The 18,840-nt window shown below is 36.0% G+C and overlaps 1 protein-coding gene and 1 pseudogene across 2 annotated transcripts in view; one reads left to right on the forward strand and one right to left on the reverse strand.

The window, feature by feature from the left end:
• ACAD11 (acyl-CoA dehydrogenase family member 11) overlaps nucleotides 1-18,840 on the reverse strand; it is an 81,729-nt gene that overhangs the window by 59,572 nt on the left and 3,317 nt on the right. For both annotated transcript variants that reach the window (XM_010987821.3, XM_010987820.3), the window contains exons 2-5: nucleotides 11,924-12,023; nucleotides 10,373-10,498; nucleotides 9,349-9,510; nucleotides 7,552-7,716 (exon numbers count right to left, since the gene is read on the reverse strand). In XM_010987821.3, coding sequence (XP_010986123.2) covers nucleotides 7,552-7,716; nucleotides 9,349-9,510; nucleotides 10,373-10,498; nucleotides 11,924-12,023 — 553 coding nt within the window. The remainder of the gene's footprint in view (nucleotides 1-7,551; nucleotides 7,717-9,348; nucleotides 9,511-10,372; nucleotides 10,499-11,923; nucleotides 12,024-18,840) is intronic.
• LOC135318796 (heat shock cognate 71 kDa protein-like) lies at nucleotides 14,940-15,432 on the forward strand (annotated as a pseudogene).

Below are 18,840 nucleotides of genomic sequence, written 5' to 3' on the forward strand. Positions count from 1 at the left end.
CAGTAGTGAGCCAGCACTACCTTTGAGGTCCCCTAGGTTTCTTTAGTTAGCTGCTTTGTGAGCCAGCCTACCAACCAGCAGCTGGCAGCCTCCACACAAGGCAGGGCTGGCAACCAATGAAACCAGGGGGCAACCAATCCTACCAGTCTGCCCTCACAGTCAGATTGCCACAACAGAAGGACCCATGTTCCTCTTAGGGGAAACCCTGAGAGCACATAGCTTGAGTGATGAGAGAAATGTGCTGCTGGGATGCATAGGACGTCTCCTACAGAAGGTCACTTTTCCAAGGTTGGAAAACATAACTAATGTAACAGATACATAACAATATAAACAGCAACATAGGCAAAATGAGGCAACAGAGGAACACGTTCCTGACAAAGGAACCAGCCAAACCCCAGAAGAAGGACTAAGTAACTAGGTAGTGCCTGGAGATAGGCGATCAACCCAAAAAATACTTCAGGCTAGTGACCATATAGATAATAAAAAAAAACTCAGGAGGAGAATGGATGTGGAGGAGTGGGATGTTAGAAGTTTTTAACAGAATCAGAAAATATAAAGAGCAACCAAACAACAATGAAGAATACAGTAAATGAAATAAAAAAATATACTAGAAGAAATCAATGATAGACTAAATGATACAGAGGAACAGATCAGTGAGTTGAAAGACAGAGTAATGAAGATAATGATTCTGAACAGTAAAAAAGGAAAAAGAATGAAAAGAAATAAGGACAGTTTAAGAGACCTCTGGGACAACATCAAGGGCACTAACATCTGCAATATAAAGGTCCCAGAAGGCGGAGAGAGAGAGAAGGGGTTGAGAACATATTTGAAGACATAATAGCTGAAAGGCCACTGGGGAAAAGAAACAGATATCCAAGCGGTAAGTGTAGAGTGCCGTACAGGATTAACTTAAAGAGAAATACACCACGACACACTGTAACCAAAATGGCTAAATCAAAGACAAAGAGAGAATATTAAAAGCAGCAAGGGAAAGGCAACAAATAACATACCAGGGAATGCCCAAAAGGCTATCAGCTGATTTTTTCAGCAGAAACCCTGCAGGCCAGAAGGGAGTGGCGTGATACATTTAAAGTGATGAAAGGGAAATACCCTGCTACTATGAATACTCCACCCAACAAGGCTCTTGATGGGCTTTCATGAGGAGATTAAAAGCTTTACAGATAAGCGAAAACTAAGAGTTCAGCACCACCAAACCAGCTTTACAAGAAATGCTGAAGGAACTTCTCTAATTAAAAAAAAAGAAATGGCTGTAACTAGAAACACGAAAATTACAAAATGAAAAGTTCATTCGAAAGGGTAAACATACAGTAAAGTAGGAAATCATCCACGTACAAAGCTAGTAGGAAGGTTAAAAAACAAAAGCAGTAAAATCATCCACATCCACAATAAGCAGTTAAAGGGTACATAAAACAATTAGATGTAAAATATGTTATCATAAACAGTAATCATGAGGAGAGTACAAATGCAAGGTTTTTAGAATGCATTTGAAATTAACAGATCAGCAACTTAAAACAATCATGTATACATATAGACTCCTATATAGAAACTTCATGGTAACCACAAACTGAAAATCTATAATAGATATATATATATACAAAAAAGAAAAAAGAATCCAAACATAATACTAAAGGTAATCAACAAATCACAAGAGAAGAGAAAAAAGAAGAAAAGAAAAAAAAGAGACCTACAAAAACAATCTCAAAACAATTAACAAAATGGCAAAAAGAACATACATATTGATAATTATCTTAAATGTAAATGGACAAAATGCTCCAATCGAAAGACACAGAGTAACTGTGGATGGATAAAAAATAAGACCTGAATATTTGCTGCCTATTAGAGACTCATTTTATGTCTAAAGACAAATACAGACTGAAAGTGAAAAGATGGAAAAAAGTTATTTCATACAAATGGAAATCAAAAGAAAGCTTCAGTAACAATACATAAATCAGACAAAATAGATTTCAAAATAAAGACTGTTAAAAGGACACTACATAATGCTCAAGGGATCAATGCAAGAAGAATATATAACAATTATAAATATATATGCACCCAACATAGGAGCACCTCAATATATAAAGCAAATATTAATGGACATAAAGGGAGAAATTGACAGTAACACAATAATAGCAAGAGACTTTAACATCCCACTTACGTCAATGGACGGATCATCCAGACAGAAAATCAATAAGGAAACACAGGCCTTAAATAACACATCAGACCAAACGGACTTAATTGATACATATATAGAGCATTCCATCCGAAAGCAGCAGAATACACGTTCTTTTCAAGCGCATATGGAACATTCTCCAGGACAGATCTCATGCTGGGCCACAAATGAATCCTCAGTAAATGTAAGAAAACTGAAATCATATTAAGCTTCTTTTCCAACCACAACACTATGAGACTAGAAACCAACTACAAGAAAAAAAATTGCAAAACCCACAAACACATGAAGGCTAAACAATATGCTAAACAACCAATGGGTCACTGAAGAAATCAAAGAGGAAATAAAAAAATACCTGGAGATAAATGGAAACAAAAACAAGATAATCCAAAACCTATGGGATGCAGCAAAAGCAATACTAAGAGGGAGGTTTTTAGTGATACAAGCTTACCTCAGGAACAAGAAAAATCTCAAAAAAACGACCTAAACTTACATGTAAAGCAACTAGAGAAAGAAAAACAAACAAATCCCAAAGTTACTAGAAGGAAAGAAATCATAAAGATCAGAACAGAAATAAATGAAATAGAGACTAAAAAAAACCAAGAAAAGATCAGTGAAGCTAAAAGCCGGTTCTCTGAAAAGATAAGAAAAATTGATAAAATTTTAGTCAGACTCATCAAGAAAAAAAAAGGGAGAGGGTTCAAATCAATAAAATGAGAAACAGAAAATGAGAAGTTACAACTGACACCACAGAGATACAAAGAGTCGTGAGAGACTACTACAACAACTATATGCCAATAAAACGGACAACTTAGTAAAATGGACAAATGCTTAGAAATGTACAATCTCCCAAGACTGAACCAGGAAGAAACAGAAAATATGACCAGACCAATTACCAGTATGAAATTGAATTAGTAATTTAAAAACTCCCAACAGACAGAAGTCCAGGACCACATGGCTTCACAGGGAAATTCTACCAAACATTTAGAGAAAAGTTAATGCTTATCCTTCTGAAACTATTCCAAAAAATTGTAGAGGAAGGAATACTTCTGAACTCATTCTATGAGGCCATCATCACCCTGATACCCAAGCCAGACAAAGATATCATACAAAAAAACAAAATTACAAGCCACTATCACTGATGAACCTAGATGCAAAAATCCTCAACACATTACTAGCAAACCAGCTCCAACAATACATTAAAAAGATCATACACCGTAATAAAGTGGGGTTTACCCCAGGGATGCCAGGACTTTTCAATATCTGCAAATCAATCAATGCGATGCACCGCATTAACATACTGAAGGACAAAAATTATATGATCATCTCAACAGATGCATTAAAAGCTTTTGATAAAATTCAACATCCATTTATGATAAAAACTCTCCAGAAAGTGGGCATAGAGGGAACATAGCTCAACATAGTAAAGACTACAAATGACAAACCCACAACTAACATCATATTCAGTGGTGAAAAGCTGAAAGTACTTCCTCTAAGAACAGGAACAAGACAAGGATGCTCATTTTCGCCACTTTTATTCAACACAGTTTTGGAAGTCCTAGCCACAGGAGTCAGAGAATAAAAGGAAATAAAAGAGACCTTAAATTGGAAAAGAAGTAGTAAAACTGTCACTGTTTGCAGATGACATGACACTGTAAGTAGAAAATCCTAAAGATGTTACCAGAAAACTACTAAAATTCATCCAAGAAGAGCTACCTAATGCTCATCTTAGAAACAATGGGGGAAATTAAAAAGAAAAAGCCATTAAAAGTACAAGGGTTTTTTTTGCATATCGAATCATTTTTTTCTTCCTAAGAACATACAAAAGGCTGCAAGGCAGATGACTTCAGAAGAACCAGTGTACTTATATTTATCTTAAATACATCTGACTACTAATAAATGAGTGCAGATGAAATATCTATGGGTTTATCTGTTCCTAATTAAATGTATTTATCTTTCAAATTGAAATGGCAATATGCACTTTAAACTCTAAAATCTTAAATATTTCTCTGCCAGATGGGTAAGATTTATATTTAGAAAATTAATGATATTTTCCAGGAAAACTGGATTTCTTTTCAACATTTCAGGGGGCATGTTGCACTATTGCAACACTTGCTCAAACATGCTTCAAATACTTTACATATCAGTTACGAAAAAATAACTAGGGGCTGCGAAACTGAGTAATATGTTTTAGTCTTGTTTTTCCCTTTAGTAATTCTTAACTGGTTTGCCATACACATTCCTAGATGGTTTATATGTAAAATTGTTTTGTGCTCTTTCTTAATTGTTGTGTCTTCTGATGACAAAAAAACACAAAACAAAACAAAAAACAAACATGCTGTTCTTTGAAAAAAAAACCCAAAACAATAGGGGGGAGGGTATAGCTCAGTGGTAGAGTGCACGCTTAGCATACACAAGGTTATGGGTTTGATCCCCAGTATCTCCAGTTAAATTAAAAAAATTAAAATTAAATAAAAATTAAAAAATAAGTAATTACCTCCCCCACAAAAAAACTTTTTTTAAAAATCGAAACCTCAAACCTTGAACATTACAGAAATGTACAACTTATAAGTCTTCTATAATCCATCCCTGATAACCACTGTTTAAGTTTTAGTACGTATTTACTAAAAAGTAAAGATTTACTTTTATCTTCATATTTTTCTAAAGAATAGAGCTTGATAGGCAGTCTTAGAAAAGTAGAATATGAAAAGAGAAGGAAAGAATAGAAAAGAAGAAGAAAATTAAAGTAAGTGGGGCACCAGCTGTGCCAGATACCAGCTAGTTGCTTCATATAAATTACTTCATTTTAGGCTTCTGGGAACTCTGAAATTTGGAGTTTTTTCCTCAATACAAAAGGCAAACAATGTCAATTTCCTGGCTTTGATAATGTACTAGAGCTGTGTGAGATCTATTTGGGGAACATGGCTGATGGGTACACAGGCCCTTAGGTACTATTTTGACAACCTGTTGAGAGTCTTTAATAATTTCAAAATAAAAAGTTAAAATAAAAACAGGCACAGAGAGGGTTAAATAAATTGCTTTAAAGTCATACTTCTAGAGAATAAAAATTAAGCATAAATAAATGAAATGGAAATAGTTACTTAGTAATAAACTAAAACCAATTCTTTTAACATAGATTCATCAGAAACATGTAACCACCTGCTACCTAAACAAGATGCATTTACTGTGTTATGCACTCATAGTCTAGAAGGTCCTCGTGTATTGAACATCTAACATATAGAGTCTAGAGGCAAAGGTAAGAAAAAAAATAAAGACATAATCTTTATCTTCAAAGAAAAAATAAAAAGCTTTCAATCATATCCCTAGGAATATACACAGTTGAGCACATACACACACATACACTCACTATAATCCAGGGACTGACTTTCCCATTTGTAGAGTGTCTTCATGAAAAAAGAAACATAGTCTAATTTCCTACTTACAAAATCTTAAGGATGAGATGGGAAAAATAGACTTTAGGCTAGAATGAAATTCTGAAGTTTGACAGCTCTTAATGCCAGTGGGTCTCTTTCCCTTTTTGACTGCTCTCATAATTCACTTTGTATAATATAATTTAGCACTTGGGTACATATTATTCTACGCTATTACCTGAGTATCTTTTCTCTCCATCTATATTTTGACCTCATTAAGAGCTGTATTGCCTTCTAACCCCATGCTTCAGAGCACATAGTTGGTAAATGAATAAATGCTAGTTGATTTGTATTCTGTCAACTGTATGTTACTTCCATAAAAAATTAGCTACAATATTTATAGGAGGCAGACATTGATTACATTTGATTTAACTAACAATTATAGGATTACTAGATGGAAAGTAGAGGACATCTTACTAGCTACTATATAGCCCTAAAACACTAAACTATCATGATGTATGTAACAAACTAGCATTGCCACGACAGAGCTTAAGGAAGATGATACCCGTTTGGCAACTTTAATCCTAAAAAAAATAGTTTTCTAAGATGAGATTAAATATAAAAAGGAAATAACTATTTGGTACTTACTACAGTTTGACATTACTTTCAGCATATTATGACTCATCCTAAAATATGAAACATCTTGGTAGACAACACATAACTAAGAAGATTTAGGTCTGAATTTTTCCTTCCTTGTTTAAGTAATGAATGGAAAAGTACTTCAGTTATAGAACACATAAAGAACACTGGCTTATTCAAAGTATCAAACATCCTAAAATATGAATGAATCAAATGATACATAGATCAAACATAGGCCAGATCTTGCTGTTTTAAGGTACAAGCTTTTATAATTTTTTCAGGTTATAAATTAGCAATCTTTAATTTCCCTACTCTGTAACAAAGTTAGAATTCAGAATTCATCCATGCCATTCATAAAAGGTTACACACACACGTATAATTACATATAAATAATTTAAATATCCAAATTGACTTTCCTATGAAAAATTTCCTGTCTTGATGGTGAATGTGCTCATATGCTTTTATATTATACTTGAACTTTCTATTGATATAGTACTATTTTGAATTATGACAACAATGAAATTTATAATGCTATCTTTCTCTTGTTCTTTTCCTATAAGGAAAGAACATGAAACCCAGAAACTTAGCACATGAATTTACAGCAGCTCTTCCTGCCTTAAAACATCTTAGCAATCTGAGAAAACTAATCAACCCAGAAAATTCTCCCCTAAGGAGGAGGATTCAGGAAACTATAAATCTTTCACATCAATGTCAGAATACTAATGCCAAGTGTCTGACCCGAAGGGATGCAGGTAAGGACAGAACCGAAGTACTTTCCTCGTTCCCACCGCACTCCTCCAATCCTAGACCTCACTGTGCTCAGTGGAGGAGGGTTACAGTTTTGACTTGTTTGCACTCTTTTTAAAGATTACACTGTTCACATTTACACAGAGCAAGATTATATTAACCTCATACAAATTCTTCTGAAGGTTCAAAAGAATTCTTTTGGAATTCTGTCTTTCCTGAGCTTATAATAATCAAGTTAAAAATTTTTCATATGATAGGGAAAACAAATGAAAATGAACCAGAAGAACAAGCAAGAACATATGGGTACGCTAAATATTTTCAGTAGTTGAAAAACTTCTTTGAAGAAAACAGTGACATGCATTTAAATTCCCAAATCCCTGTTAAGTAGTAAATCCAACAACACTCAGGATTAGACCCAGCCTTAAAGAAAGGCAGCTCCGTATTCCAAAAAATCTGCAGGACTCATTTCTAAGTTTTGAGCACTGAAGATAGTCCTGAATGTAAGGAAAGAGTGGGGATGAGCTGGGTGCTCTGGGGCAACAGCCATACAGTACTTGTATCACAAATCAGATGTACTCAATTTATTGTAAATATGGCTTATGGTACCTCTTTAGGGTGGAAAACTATGTTATCTAGCTTGAAATCTCCATGAATCAAATTTTCTTCATTGTCATTATCTGGCAAGTTTCTCATTAGCCAGTCAGATAGCTGGCTCATGGCAGGGATGTCCTGATGAGCTGCAGCTTGATACTGCTTTGTCCAGGTTGATACCTAAAGATATATAAATAAGAAAAATGACAGAGCTGAAAGTAGAACGTAAGATCCAGCAATTCTAAAATCAAAACAAAATTTAATTGTATCAAATTTGGTTTTAGTCCTAAAGGCTCAAGACAAATGCCTGTAAATGATACTCATATTAGCCTAAAACATTCATATCAGCCTAGAAACTTCAACATTTAAATCTCTCTTCCATCTAGTCCCATTTTATTTACCTAGATTTTAATCAGGAAAAAAAATACTAGGAATCAAAAGATGGGGGTTCTAGTCTTTATCAGGCAATTATTTTGTGGAAGGAAAACAAAGAACATGCACAAACACACATAGATACCAAAAAAATAGACATAGAAAATTTCTGGAAGGGTCACAAGAAACAAGTAATCCCTGAAAAATGGAATACAAAGGCTAGAAGAAGGGAGATTTTTACTTTTCATTTTAATACCCTTTCTTATAATCCATAGAATCTTCTAAATATATTACAGATATGAAGAGTGCAGAGATTTTTCATTGTTCTTAGAATCAAATGCAAACAAGTCAACCTATTCTCAAAGTCCTCCATCAATTGAGATAATATTATTTATCAGTTTATAACCCTCCACTTTTTAAGGTATCTGTTCAATTTAATGCAGTATAGATCTTCATCTTTGGAATCATAAGAGTTGGGTTTAAATTAAGTCTAAGCCACTTATGTTTATATTACTTAATACCTGAAGGCCTCAGTTTCCTCATCTGCAAAATGGAAGTAATAATATCTATGTCTTAGGGTTGTCACAAAGATTAAACAGAGAGTAGACCCGCATGCACCTAGTGTGGGGCCTGGCATATAGCGAGTATTCTTTAAACCTTAGTTCCCTTCTCTCTCCCTTCAACTCCCTCAAAAAGACATACATACAAAGGGAAACAGCCTCATATAGCTGGGATTTTATCCTTCCTTAAATACACAGTACAAGACCTATCTTTCCCAGGAAGCTTTCCCCACCTAAGGAAAGGCATATTCATATCTACCCTCTGAATGGAACAGCTGTCATGATGAGCACCAGACAATTTACTACCAGATTAAATACCCTTTTATACTATTTTCAAGTTTCATGTAAATGAGATTCATGTATAGGTGTCTCAAAAATGACTACTAGTTTCTTTAGGAGAAGAACTTATTTCATGATATTTAACATAGTAGTCAGTACATATTAAACATACATTCATGCTTAATATATATCTGTTAAACTTATTTAAAAGGGAAAACTATAGAAAATATATTGATAAATTAAGTGAAGAGTTAGAAACACCTTTAAATTTGCATTTATGTACATGCTGTCAGTTACAGAAGCTTTTGCTGAGCAAAATCTAATCTAAACTATAGTAACCTATAATGAAAAAGAATATGAAAACAAATATATGTATGTACATGTATGACTGAAACATTATGCTGTACATCAGAAATTGATATTGTAACTGACTATACTTCAATAAAAATTATTTTATGTTTAAAACAAGTCAATCTGAAGGTTGATATCAAAAGTTGGCCAAGTTTCATAAAAGCATAAAATAACAGGTTTTGATTTTGACTAATAATGTATATTATGTCCAAGAACTTGAGAAAAGGAGCTCTTTGTATGAATGCATTACCTGTCTTTTGCAGTACCCAGCACCTCTACCATATCCTTCCAGCTGCAATGACTGTATATTCAGGGAATGTAACTGAGCCAAGGTTTCCACCATGGCCACATATATGGCTGAGCGTTCTGCTGGGCTAACTCCAGGAACTGTGAAATCACGAAAAATTCGGCCCTATGGAAGGAAGCAATTACAACAGATAATTTTAAACAAAATCTTTTCATATTAGTTATTTGCTGTTTCATCATTCCCTGTTGCCTATAAAAAATATCAGGATACAGTTTTAAAACTGAAACCAATACTTTGTAGAATGTACTAGAAAAACATTCATTTGTGGAACATTTAACATGAGAGTATGATGCCAAAGGGAAAGGACAAGGATACACCAAGATGAACTTAAAGGACAAAAACTATTCTCAAGTAACATTTTCCAAAAAAAATCTTAAAATAATTTGGATTTAGTGTTGTTAATGGATTGATTTCTCTTTTTGGGGTAGTTTTTTCCTCCTACTATCTGGACTCTTAGGTTATTGCTATTACGTATAGCTCTTTACTGACACCTAGAGTAAAATTTAAGAATAAGTCAATACACTCTAATAAATAAATTTGTTCGTTGTCTACTTCAGCAGTCCCCAAAATGAAAGTTTAATACAATATAGGGAATATAGCCAAGATTATATAATAACTAAAAATGGAGCATAACTTTTAAAAATTATGAATCACTATGTAAATTATACATTATTTGTATATCAACTATATTACAATTTAAAAAGTTTTTTAAAGAAAAAAAAAACTCCCATAAAAAAATCAATCTTGCTGACACCTTGACTTCAAACTTCTAGCCTCCAAAACTGAGAGAATACATTTCTGTTGTTTTATGTAAAAAAAAAAAAAAAATAGAAAGAAAGGGAAAAATAGTTTAAGCCCTTGCAAAGCTAATTACCTAAAATGTGGACTAATAAACTATCATTTAGTAACATCTAATTCCATAATTTAAAATAAAAGCAACAAAAAATGCTATTAAGTGTTAATTTACCTGCACATGTTCCATCACATAAAATTCTGTTCCAATGAGAGAAGCATCACTGCAGTACAATAAAGGTTTGGGAACAGGGAATCCAGTTGAAAACAAAGCTTTCTGGACTTTAAATTCTCTATCAATCTACAAAAGGATGATCGATTATTAAAAATAAGAAATACAGAAATTTAAAAATTACTTGTGAACTAACATTAAGGCTAAAAATCAATTTTAAAACAGTATTAACAAATAACCCAGAGGATAATAATTCCCTTAATATGTTTCTTAAAAGTAGTCTTAGTGCAATTATTACAATTATAAATTAGGCCAGCACTAAATATCGATAATTGAATTGGCTAAAAGGATAGGCACACACATGGGGCTTATTCCTGGCTCTAATAATATGAAGGCAACAGTTCCTGACCAGAATATTTCACAGATACCATCATAAAACATCTTTTTCTGATCAGTTCTCTGATCACTGGCTCACTATTGTGTGCACTCTCATTCTGTTTGTCTGTCTCTCTCCTGTCTCCCAAGGGGGCTCAGACAAGCCTCTATTCCAACACTCTGGGCACGTTCAGCTACAGGGTGCTGGGGAGGGGGGCAGTGGGTGCTGGTAGAAGGGAAATGCACCCACTCCTTCTTGAGATCAATGGAGGTACTTGTCTCCAAGGCAGGACTGCTGTGGAGCAGAAGATAACTACTGGGAAAGGAGGCAATGCGAAGTAAGCTGGTACTGAAGCAGCAGCCCAAATAACATAGGAGAAGAACCTCTCAGCCAGGACAGATGTACAGCCTTATCACTCAGGACCCATGTTTGTGGGAATATGATAAGGGACCAAGAAGGTCAGAATCTGCATTTTCCATGACTGTGATATTAAACCCACCTCTCAATGGCCCTTCCCCAGTCAGTTTGGCCTGGGAAGCACCTCTTATACATGATCGTAATAACACCCTAAATATGCATCATGCTTTTAATGTTCTCCAAGACTTTGATTTCTGTCCTCTCCTAAAAATCCATAGATAATATTTGTTTTCTGAAAACAGAAAGACTCAATTTTTAACAAGTTTTCAAAGTTGTCACTGTCTAATATTTAGAAATTCTATTAAATAATTACTCAAATATTTCTTTTTATCATCAAAAGATCAAGGGATTATCATAGCAGATATATTAAAGTAATTCAGTAAGTATATATTGTTATAAGATATAATAATGTGCTTTTAAAAACATAATTTAACCAAAGTAAAAAACATCTATAAATGAGTAGCAATGAAAATATTCACCAGGTAACTGTATTCTAGCCAATCGTATAGGAAGGAATCAAACCCACAAGAGGACTGGATATTGCTCAATATTAATAGCCTAAAGACAGCCTTAGATTTCTACCTCAAATCCTTTTTAAAAACAAAAAAGGGTACAATTCTAGTGAAATTTTTATCTAAGAAATAAAATGCATTTCTATATTTAATAATCATGAGATGATTTTTTAAAGCTATTTAAATTGTTTTTGTGTGTATAAAATGCATTTATTTGTCAGCAATTTATCATTGCATTGTATACCATACCTGGTGTGCTTTAGGAAGAAGTGAACCAGGTGGTTTTTTTCTGAGTACATATGCTTGAGAGCCTTTTTGGAGATAAAAGGTTGGATTGGACTGTCCTGATCTAGATAAAAGAGAATCACAAAGATATATTTTCTTTCTTCCCCAAATCCTGCTGAAATGTCAGAAGAAACACAAAATGAAAATAAATCCATTTCAATGCTGGAAAGTCAAGAAGGATGCTATCAGCAGCTCAGAACATGAGTTTTTGGGTGATATATAGCAGATGGTAACACGGTGGCAGATGGAGAATCTGTAATCCATATAGGTAGAAGAGAGGACTTCATTCTATGCCTGCAAATCATGAGTTTTATCAGAAGTACCCCCTAGAACAATGCCTAGATCTAAGTAAATAAACACTGGAGAAGAGACAGAAGATGATCAGTCCAAAAATTAATTAAACATGTTGAAACCGCAGGGTTAGTGTCCTCTGATCTGCTGTTGGAGAGAGAACCTCATATGCGTCACCAAGGTTTAGCACCCAAGTACTGCTGTCTACAATGAGAATTCTGACAAGCAAGGTCCTGGAGTGGACATCTGGACCATGAAGTACAACAGTACCCCAGGTGACTCACAGACACCAGGACACTGACTTTCCTGCCCCGTGAACAGAATTTCTCACGTGGACCAATGAAATACACTCCAGCTACCAAAACTATTCAGTCTATACCTACATTTATAATGTGGATAGTTTTGAATTATCCAACATTTAAAGAATTCAACAGTATGAAAGAGACGCCTTAAACTAAATAAACACAAGAACTAATCCCTAACAGGGGAAAGAGACAAAACATTTTTTGGAAAAAGTTTCTCCCTAGGCCTCCAGCCTCCACCTGTAAAGAACAAGGCAGTCCAGACTGAATGAAACAGTAGCTCTAGGGTTTCTATGTTTCTCCTAAAAGCCAGACCCATCCTCCTGAGCAATCATATCAAAGAGCACCAATCTTGGCATCATCTAATCCTGTATAGGTGCCTTTTAGTATAGGAAAGTGGAGATCATTGCCAATGGTCAGAAAATGGGACCATCTCCAGCTATGTTGTCTGTCTCGACATGGGACAATTTATCTGTGATGCTCCAAGGAGTCAAGCTGCAATGAAACTTACAAAAGCATTTTTTTTTGATGCCAAGTGTCTGATTGGACGCATTTTTGATGATGCAGTCATATACGAAGCCCTGGCCTTTTATGATGATAAATGGCCCAGACGGAATATAAAGGAAAAACTAACAGCTTCTCAATGAAGATACAATTACGTATAACCCAGCAATTCCACTCCTAGAGATATATATCCAAGAGAACCAAAGATGTTCATATAAAATGTATACAAAGATGTTCGTAGCAGCACTACTTACAACAACCACAAAGTGAAAACAAGCCAAACGTCTGCTGACAGATGAATGGTAAACAAAATGTGGTATAGCCATACAATAGAGTATCACTCAGCCATGAAAGAAATGAAGTTCTGATACAGGCTACAACATGGATGGACTTTGAAAACATTATGCCAAGTGAAAAAAGCCAGTCACAAAAGGCCATATATTATGTGATTCTATCTCTATGTAATGTCCAGAATATGTAAATCCATAGTGACAGAAAGTAGATTAGTGGCATCTAGAGGATGGGAGGAAGGGCGCACTGGGAAGTAAGGGTTTCTTTTTGAGTGACGGAAATGTTCTGGAATTAGATAGTGGTGATAGTGTACAACACTGTGAATAAGAACTACTAAATTGTACACTTAAAAAATAGTTAAAATTCTGAATTTTATGTAACATGAATTTTATCTAAAACAAACAAAGCCACACTAAACTAAAAGCATCTCCTCTAAGTATCTACCATGGTTCTAACAAACACAGAAAGATAAAACAAACAAAAACCCCCAGAAGCCAACCTTGGGAAGATTATCACCAACACTGTGTACTGTGAACACAGTAGTAACTAAATTTAACCACTCCAAGCAACAGGCCTCCATAGTCTGGAACCTATTGATGGTATCAATATGGTAAGAATCATCAATGGGCCAATTATTGGTTGGTAATGGTAATTATTGGTTAGGACTTGGACAAGACATTTGGTGCTAAAAAAAAAAAAAAAGTGTTGATTTACAACCAAAGAGGTAGCACTTTTGATTTGTTCCACCTTAATTACAAAGATGGAATCTTTGAATATAAGTATACAGTTATGAACACACTTTTGGTTGGAGAAGACTTTGACTAGACAATCAATCTCACAAGACCCTAAGAGGCCACCCTCAACATTGGTTCACTTAGAAGCACAGGATGAAAGGAGGTAGAGTATGTCACCAAGGCAACATCAAATGAGTTTCTTTAGCAAGGTCCTCACAGTAATCCACATAGCAGTCCAGGATCTACCCATGACTCCTGTGTCCCACTGGTGACAGCTCAGGTTTGAAGGATCGAAACCACAATGGGTAAGTATGGGTGCCACCCTGTCTTAGAAGCTTCATGCTCCACAGAAGCCATCACCTCTAGTAACAGTCCTCTGGGCACAGCTTCGAGGGTCCTAGCAAGGGACATGACCAGGTGCAAGCACTTCCCTTTACACTCAGGGAAACCCAAAGCTAAGCCCAAAGTATCCTACCAGATATTTACAGTTCGTTTACAGGCCTTCCTATAAGTTCAGAGGCAGTTTATCAAACAGATGTTATTTTTACTGTAAGTAATGTTGCTTGGAAACATAGCTGATAGGCCACCTATCCCATTTCCAGAGTAGCAGAGCTAGAAGGTTAACTGAATTTGTCCATAGAGAAGATTTTTTAAAAATCCTTTCCTCACATCATGCTAGACAAGTCTCAGACCCATGACATCATCCTAGTGGGTGGCTCTATCTGAATCTCCAAAATTCAGAAACTTATAAATTCTTAAGATTTTTTTCAACAGCAAGACATTTTTAAAAAGCATCAATCTTGATATAGGTATTACACATGTTTGCAGCTATGTAGGTAATCATCTTGTCCCTTGTCTAGAGATAAATTTGAAAATATTCAGAATTTGCTGCTCTTTGATATCACCCCCTTTCCTTCAGTTTTGAAACCATTGGTGGAGTCGTGACTATTCTGATTAAGTGCAATACAACAGTTCATACCAAGCAGACTTAGACCTTCACATCTACTTTGACAATCAGCCTGGTGATCTCATTTGGGTTTATGAAACCAAGGGGGCAATTCATGAAGGGTATGAAGGATAACAACCAGCTTGGCAAGTTTCAAGTCACAGGCATCCCTACAGCACCCTTTGGATTTGCACAAACTGAAGTAACTTTTAATACTGATGCCAACAGCATCTCAAATGTATTTGCTGTAGATAAGAAATCAAGAAAAGAGAAGATTAAAAGACTAATGTCATGGTGTTTGAGCATGGAAAACATCGAGTATACGGTCCAAGAGACTTAAAAATACAAAGTTGGAGATGAGAAGCAGAAAGGCAAAATATACCCTAAGAATTTGCTCTGATCCTGTGTAGTCAACAGTAAGGCCACGGTAGAAGAGGAGACATGTCCAAGCAGAATCAAAGATGAAATCAAATAGAAGATTCTTTACAAGTGCAATGGAATCAACAAGTGGCTGGTTAAGAAGCAGATTACTGAGGAGGAAGAATTTAACATCAGTAGAAAGAGATGGAGAGGGTCCAAAACCCCACCATTGTCATAGTGAACCAGAGAACCGGAACCATTCTGGGTGGTTCATCCCACCAGGCTGCCTCTTCGGGAACTGTGACTGCAAAAATAGACTGAGCTGACCAAAACACAATATAGTACGTTCCACAGAGTCAGGAAGTTTGAAGGACTCTAATTTGTAGGAAGTCAGTTCAGTGAGTCTTTAAAAAATCATTATTTGAGCTGCTATTTAATATATTACTTATTATAAATAATATAACCTACAATAGTAAATTATATCAAATATTATTTAAATAAGTAATATATTAACTACATTATTATATTTTAATATATTTAAAGTTATAGACATTTTGAATACTTGAATATATACAGAGAAAGAAAATAATACAGGATCACTTTATCCATATAATAAATAAGTGGAAAGTGCTATTCAGGGCAGAACACAAAGCTGTTTTCAAATTGGCATCATTTGAAAAAAAAAAAATGTGAGCCCAGAGCACTTGGTGTGAGACTGCCTTTCCCCAGTTCCAAACATCTAACCCTTCCTACCTTCCATCACTCACAGCACTGCTGACTTGAGACTACCAGGATTGGGGTCATTATATTCTTTACCTCTGTTTATGTCATCAAAAAAGAAGTCCCATATTCCCACGTCACCACTTGCCTACTGTGTTCTAATTCCCTGCATAGTTCCTATTTAGTCTTGCTCTCCCTACCCGTCCCTGCGCCCCAACTCCTGACACCTTTCCACCATGACCCCTGGAACTCATGGTCTTTCGGTAGCATAATCACATACTGCTTCAGTCTCTTCTCTGAATGGACCCTTCACCTTCTCTCTCTGACTAAAACCTGAATGTTCCAAGAGGGTCTATTTCCCTTGTAGGCCTCTTACGTGATAGATGTTTTCCCCACATCACTCATCCCGTGGGCCTGGCGTTGGAGTCTGTGTTTTTCTTGATATTCATTGCCACTTCCAGGCTCTCTGACCTTCCTCCTGTCTAAACCCGTCTCCCCAGGTTTGAATTTTGTGTCACGAGACTCTACTGCCCTCTATCCTTTTCGGCTGCATTCACCCGCTCTCAGATCACTCTCCCTCATTGCCTAAGGATTTTAGCTTGATTCACTATTACTCTTATTAATATTACTCCTATCCTAATTATTAATGATTTCAAAATCATGTTCATTCTAACACTCGGGCCTGTCAGTTTCTTGCGTTCTTCACCTATAGTGGTATTTTCCTTTATATTACTTCCCTCACTCATTCTAAAGGACACACCCTCTACCTTATCAATATCAACAACTCAGACACAGCATAATCCTACATTTAAGCACTTTTATCTCTGACCATAGTCTCCTATCTTTCCACTCACTCCCACTAGGACCTCAATTCCAGTGATCCTTCAATCCCAGGACCTACCATCCAGCGATCATGTTACCTTCCCAGGGCCCTTTGGCTCTCCCCACCCCCAACCATGTCCTTCCCTAACTAGCTTCAGTTTGATGGCCAGTTTCATAACCACTCCTCTGAATACATCTTTAATGCACTGCCCTCTCTCACTTCGTGTTATTTGCTTGGCTTCCCCCAACCTGGTTAAATCCAACTCTTTGCCTGCACTCCTATAACTGAATGTAGTGGAGAAAAAAAAACCTAGCCATAATTATTATTTTAGGTTATGTTCCTTGGAAGCAGATCCTGAGAGAAAGATTTGTGTGCAAGCGACTTATTAAAGAAACACTTAAGAAACCAATCAGGAGGGAGAAGCAGGTCAGGGAAGGGGAGAAAGCCAAGCCAGAGTATGACCGGAGACAAAGTCCTCAGAGGGTAGCTTCAGCCTATCTCATAACAGAAAGGGGACACTGCAGTGTAGTCACACCTGAGAGTTATCTTATATCAAAAGCACTAATGATGGTGAGTTCATACTCCTGAACCCATGAGTCACTGGTTAAGGGCTGTATCAGGCACTACAGCATTCAGTGCAAAAGAGGCTCCAGGAGGACAAGGGCAAGCCAAAAGAGAGACACAGGTGCTGGCTACTGGAAGTGGAAGCCACCAAACCAGGGTATGCATGGAAATGGTAAAGAAGAATCCAAGAGAATCTGGGCAAAGAATCAATATCTAATAAAATAACTACTCTTACTTCAAATTCATGACCATGAACCTCAGAGTGACCTCTGACAGCAATCATAATTATACTTCCTTAGCCTGTTCATTCTCCCATGCTCTTGAATGAGTATTTCAATTTCTCCTCTCTCTTCAAACCTCCAACACCTTGTCCACCATCTTCACTCTCAGCTGATTACCCAGCTTTCTATTTCACTGAGAAATGAAAGCAATCAAGTGAGAACTTTCACAAGCTTATGCTACCACATCTCCAGCACCTGTACCCATATACTGTCTTCCCTGCAGAGTCTGTAGAAGAACACCTACATTTCCATCTAAGGACAATCCCTTCTCCTATGAATTAGATCCCATCCTACTCTTGCCTACTCAAGGACTTCATTCTAGCCCTCTCTCCTGAACAAATTTTTCTCTCTCTTCTGGGTCACTGCCATCAACATACAAACATGCTGCCTTTTTAAAGACTTTTATTACACACACATCTTCCTCTACATAAAACATTTATTTCCTTCTTTGTAGAAAACTTGAGTTGTTTATACTCCTTGCTCCAACTCCTCTCCTCCTATTTTCTCTTGAATCCCTGTCAATCAAGCTTTAATTCCTGTCTTCCCATCAAAGTTACTTTTTCAAAGTCACTATTACTGCTATGGTATCAAACTACAGTTTCCCCCCACCTCTCTGGCCACTCCTTCTGAGACTCCTTTTAGGTTCTTCCTTAATTCAACTTCTAAATATTGGGGTGCCTGGGAATAAGTCTGCAGACCTCCTCTTTCTTTATGTAGACTCACTTTCAAGGTAAGCTCTATGCTCTCATGGCTTAAAATACTTTCTCTATGTCAATGACTCCCAAATGTATATGTCCAGTTCAGACCTCTGCCCTGACCTCCAGACTCATATATCCTGCTTACTGTACATATCCACTTGAATGTCTAAAAGGCATTTTGAAACTTAATATTCCAAAACTGAGTTCTTGATATTTCCCTTCAAATCTGATTCTCTACAGTCATATCTATTTCAAGATACTTCCATCCTTCCAATTACCAAGACAAAAATGGAATACTGTTTGTCTCCTCTTTTCTTTCATACCAGACATCTGATCAGTCAGTAAATCCTTCAAAATATAACCACTT

This window comes from Camelus dromedarius, chromosome 2 (assembly GCF_036321535.1).
Source record: "Camelus dromedarius isolate mCamDro1 chromosome 2, mCamDro1.pat, whole genome shotgun sequence".
NCBI lineage: Eukaryota > Metazoa > Chordata > Mammalia > Artiodactyla > Camelidae > Camelus > Camelus dromedarius.